General features: G+C 44.1%; 1 protein-coding gene across 1 annotated transcript in view; it reads left to right on the top strand.

Annotated features, from left to right (window-relative positions):
* The window catches only part of slc36a4 (solute carrier family 36 member 4), a gene marked incomplete at its 5' end in the record, with an annotated part of 10863 nt that extends 9063 nt beyond the window's left edge, over positions 1-1800 (top strand). The window contains one exon of the mRNA XM_031574089.2: positions 1380-1800. Coding sequence (XP_031429949.1) covers positions 1380-1750 — 371 coding nt within the window. The remainder of the gene's footprint in view (positions 1-1379) is intronic.
* Positions 1801-5000: the final 3200 nt, after the last annotated feature.

Here is a 5000-nt window from a genome sequence, read left to right as displayed (position 1 = left end):
AGTAATATATGTCTATGTGCTGACGTGTCTGCTACTAGCGCTGCTGCAAGTAAGAAGATGATAAATGCTGCTGAAAGTAAGAAGAATACAAAGCCTCTCTCACTAGCAATGTCTTCGGACGAAGATTTACTGTTATTATTGCTGTGATTTATGAAATAACGGGCGTTATTCCTGGGGTTTTATGTTATTAAAATAAATGATTTAAATTTGACACTGAATTTGTGTTTCTCAATGTTTATTATTAGAAAACATCAACACATCCACACACATTGTCCATGTCACAAGAGTCTTCATATCATAGCCATCTGCCATGGAACAGCACCAGCTATAACAGTGCTCAGCTATGTTCAAGTTCAGTACATCTACTTCATGCTGGGCTCAAGCAAGCATATATACCCTCCACTCCGCTTTTCGCTAGATTATGCAATGACCTTGCATGACATGATAGCATGGAATATGTAGATGTATAGTGCACAGAATAACGTTTGCAATGATGTAAGTTGCGTTTGTTGATCACGTATGGTTAATAACATATTAATTGTAGAAGGGACATGATAAAATCAAGATCTTCCCTTGGTGAAAAAACTTTCGCCGATATCTTTGTACGAGAGATGGGTTAGGTGCTCAAATTTCCCGAAAGTTCCACGAAAGTTCTCCAGCGTTTAAATGAAACGTTGAAGAACGCTGATCTCCATGAGAACTTTTGTGCATGTTCAAAAATTAATTTTCGGATCAGCGATCTCCGCCGATCACCGCCGATTGCTGACGATTACAGCGTTCACCAGCTTTCACACAACGCTCTTCTGGTGCTATACCAGCGATCATGGACGATTACCAACGTTTCCTCTAACGTCATAGAACGTTGACCAGAACGTTATGGTGTGACGGGGCCTTTACATCGATACCGGAATAAAAAAAAATGTAAAATAATAATCTAAAATCGTTTTAAGGTATATATAGCGGAATCGGGGGAAAAAATCTAAAAATTAATATTTAAAAAAAAAATAAATAAATAAATTTAAGAATTGATAGGAAGATTGATAGGAATCGAAAAGGACTTTGGAGGAAATCGGCCGACTGGGATTCCCATCCCTGTGTGTGTGTGTGTGTGTGTGTGTGTGTGTGTGTGTGTGTATGTATGTGACCTACCTGACACTGTGTGTGTGTGTGTGTGTGTGTGTGTATATATATTTATGTGTGTGTGTGTGTGTGTGTGTGTAACCCTGTGTGTGTGTGTGTATGTGTGTTTAACCCTGTGTGTCTGTGTGTGTGTGTGTGTGTGTGTGTAACCCTGTGTGTGTGTGTGTGTGTGTGTGTGTGTGTGTGTGTATATATTCATGTGTGTGTGTGTGTGTGTGTGTGTGTGTGTGTGTTCTCAGGCGTGATGGCGGTGTTGGTTCCCCGGTTGGATCTGGTGATTTCTCTGGTCGGCGCGGTGAGCAGCTCGGCGTTGGCGCTGGTCTTTCCTCCGCTGGTGGAGCTGATCGTCCTGTCGTCCGCCGCGTCCTCCCTCTCTCCCTCGCTCTCTCTCTCCGCCCCTCGCGCTGCTCTCTCTCCCTCGCTCTCTCTCTCCGTCCTCGCCAAGGACCTCACCATCGTGCTCCTCGGCATTCTGGGATTCCTCAGCGGCACCTACGTCACGCTGGAGGAGATCATCAGCCCCACGGACCCCACCCCTCGTCATGGCAACGCCACCTGGACCACGCCCACACCTTCAGCCCCGCCCCCTTCAGCCACACCCAGACTATGACCCCCCTAAACACACACACACACACACACACATATACACACACACTCTCCTTCAAACATCTACACACACAAACACACACACACACACACACACACACACACACTCCTTCAAACATCTACACACACAAACACACACACACACACAAACACAAACACAAACGTACTCATGCACACACAGATACACACACACACACACACAGCGACCAAACAGCGTCTCACACACACACACACACACACTGCGACCAAACAGCATCACACACACACATCGACCAAACAGCATCTCACACACACACACACACACACACACACACACACAGGGACCAAACAGCATCACACACACACACACACACACACACAGCGACCAAACAGCGTGACACACTCAAACAATGAAACCAAGAGGGGGGTGTGTGTGTGTGTTATGCTCACGGTACAGACTATCAGGTGTGTGTGTTTACACAGCAGGACTCTTGTGTGAGAGACACACACACACACACACACACACACACACACACACGGAATGTTAGGCACCAAGCCTCTGATTGTTAACACTATTAGAACTTGAATAATATATTATTAATAAATACATTTTTAATCTTTAAATACTTAACTCTGATTCGTGTGTGCTTTGGTAAATGTGTCTGTTTCGAGTCTGTGTTTGTGTGTGTGTGCGTTTCAGTGAGTGTGTGTGTGCGTTTCAGTCTGTGTGTGCGTTTCAGTGCGTGTGCATTTTGGTGCGTGTGTGTATGTGTATGCTTTTCAGTGTGTGTGTGTGTGTGTGTGTGTTAGGGGTGGGCGATATGAGCTAAAATTCATATCACGATATTTTCCACTGTCCAGAAGATATCGATATGATATCACGATATATGAGGGGAAAAAATCTGAATCACATTTTAATAGCCCTTCTTAGCTAAATGACATTAGTTAAGGCAAAATATGTCATCATGAAAAGTAAAAATCAAATAATGATAAAATAAATATGTATCTACTGATATGTGCTACAAATGTAATTTCTGTATGATTTCAAGCATTTTTATAATCAAAAATCGCTGAATTTGCGCATGTCCTGTTCAAACAGAGAGGAGACATGCGAGGTGAGGCAGCGACGAGCAGCGCCTCATCTCAGATTGTGCAATCCCTCACTAACTGGGTTGAGCGCATGCCTTTTGCTTTCTCGTTGTTTGTCACCACTGTAGTATTTGTGGACACTTGTATTATATGTCCTTTCTATCCATAGAATAGGTCATGTATTTCACGTATGTGTAGAACCTATAGTCTTGCTGATCTGACATAAACCCGCATAGCAGTGAAAAAGCACTGAGGGGAGGCAAACAGTACCTCTGTCTCAATGAAGGGGGCGTGCGCGAGAGCCTGAAACCGGAGTTTCAATCGAAACGTGATATGTTAAATAATGGAAGACCAATGCCGGAGCTAACAGTTTTGCTTCAAACGACGGGACAGAAGATAACTCGATCGAATACTCACATTCAAAGCCAAATTGCTTTTGAAAAATGTTGGAACCTCAAGAATAGATTTGGCTTTGGACTAAGAGCGGAGACTATTAGCATGAGCAATATTCGCTAATATTACATTGATATCAGAGTGAGCCCTTTGTCGAGTTCCCATTATTTCTCTTAGGATTGTTTATATCTATGTGAAGCCATTTAACATCACACAAGTGCCCCGACTGATTATCTGACGATCTCAGCGTACAGACGTCAAACCCCTAGACACGTCGTTTTGTGATATATTTGTGATATATGGACTTAATAAATACGCGTTATTTTGTAGAAAACCGTTGTCATCTGCCTCCAATGTTATTGTTTCGGTCACGAGCTGGCCGGAACGTAACACACACACACACACACACACACATTCACTCTAACATTGTCACACACACACACACACACAGTGAACTCTAACATTAAATCACACACACACACATTCACTCTAAAATTGTCACACACACACACACACAGTGAACTCTAACATTAAATCACACACACACACACACAGTGAACTAACATACTCACACACACATTGACTCTAATATTGTCACACACACACTCACACAGTGAACTCCAACATTAAGAGACACACACACACACACACAGTGAACTCTAACATTAAGTCATACATACACACACACACAGTGAACTAACATACTCACACACACATTGACTCTAATATTGTCACACACACACTCACACAGTGAACTCTAACATTAAGAGACACACACACACACACACACTCACACAGTGAACTCCAACATTAAGAGAGACACACACACACACACACAGTGAACTCCAAACATTAAGAGACACACACACACACACACATGGTGAACTCTGATGAGTTAAACTTGTTTATTTTCTGTTAAAAAACATTTGATCATCTAGGATTCCATCCCGTCATCCCTGCAGGTTACAGAACGTACTGGAAGCATTCAGAAGTGTGTGTGCATGTGTTTATAGTGTGTGTGTTTGTATGTGTGTGTGCGTTGGTATAGGTGTGTGTATAGTATGTGTGTGTGCATGTGTACAAGTGTGTGTATAGTGTGTGTCTGTGTGTGTCTGTGTGTGTGTGCGTGTGTGTGTATGTATGATGCATGGACATATTGACATATTTACACTATACAAGCTGACAACTTTACACTCATCAGCAATATCACAATGCAGTCCCCTATCAAACACACACAGGTACACACACACACACACACACACACACACACACACATGTACACAAACACACATGTACACACACACACACACACACACACATGTACACACACACACACACACACACACACATGTACACACACACACACACACACACACACACAGCCCCTGTGTAACCCCAACCTCTGCTGTGATCCAGCAACAACATGCTTCTCTCCCTCTCTCATCCTCTCCTCTCCTTCCCGCCCTCTCCTCCTCTCCTCTCTCATCCTCTCCTCTCTCCTTCCCGCCCTCTCCCTCTCTCATCCTCTCCTCTCTCCTTCCCGCCCTCTCCTCTCTCCTCCTCTCCTTCCCCCTCTCTCCTCTCTCCTCCTCTCCTCTCTCCTTCCCCCTCTCTAATCCTCTTCTCTCTCCTCTCTCCTCCTCTCCTCTCTCCTTCCCCCTCTCTAATCCTCTCCTCTCTCCTCTCCCTCTCTCCTCTCTCCTTCCCGCCCTCTCCTCTCTCTCTCCTCTCTCTCTCCTCCTCTTTCCTCCTCTCCTCTCCTCCTCTCTCTGGTGACGTTATAAAGAGGACCT

This window comes from Clupea harengus, chromosome 9 (genome assembly GCF_900700415.2).
Source record: "Clupea harengus chromosome 9, Ch_v2.0.2, whole genome shotgun sequence".
NCBI classification, from domain to species: domain Eukaryota; kingdom Metazoa; phylum Chordata; class Actinopteri; order Clupeiformes; family Clupeidae; genus Clupea; species Clupea harengus.
The sequence above is the reverse complement of the archived record's forward strand: the minus strand, read 5'-3'. Positions and strand labels throughout refer to the sequence as shown.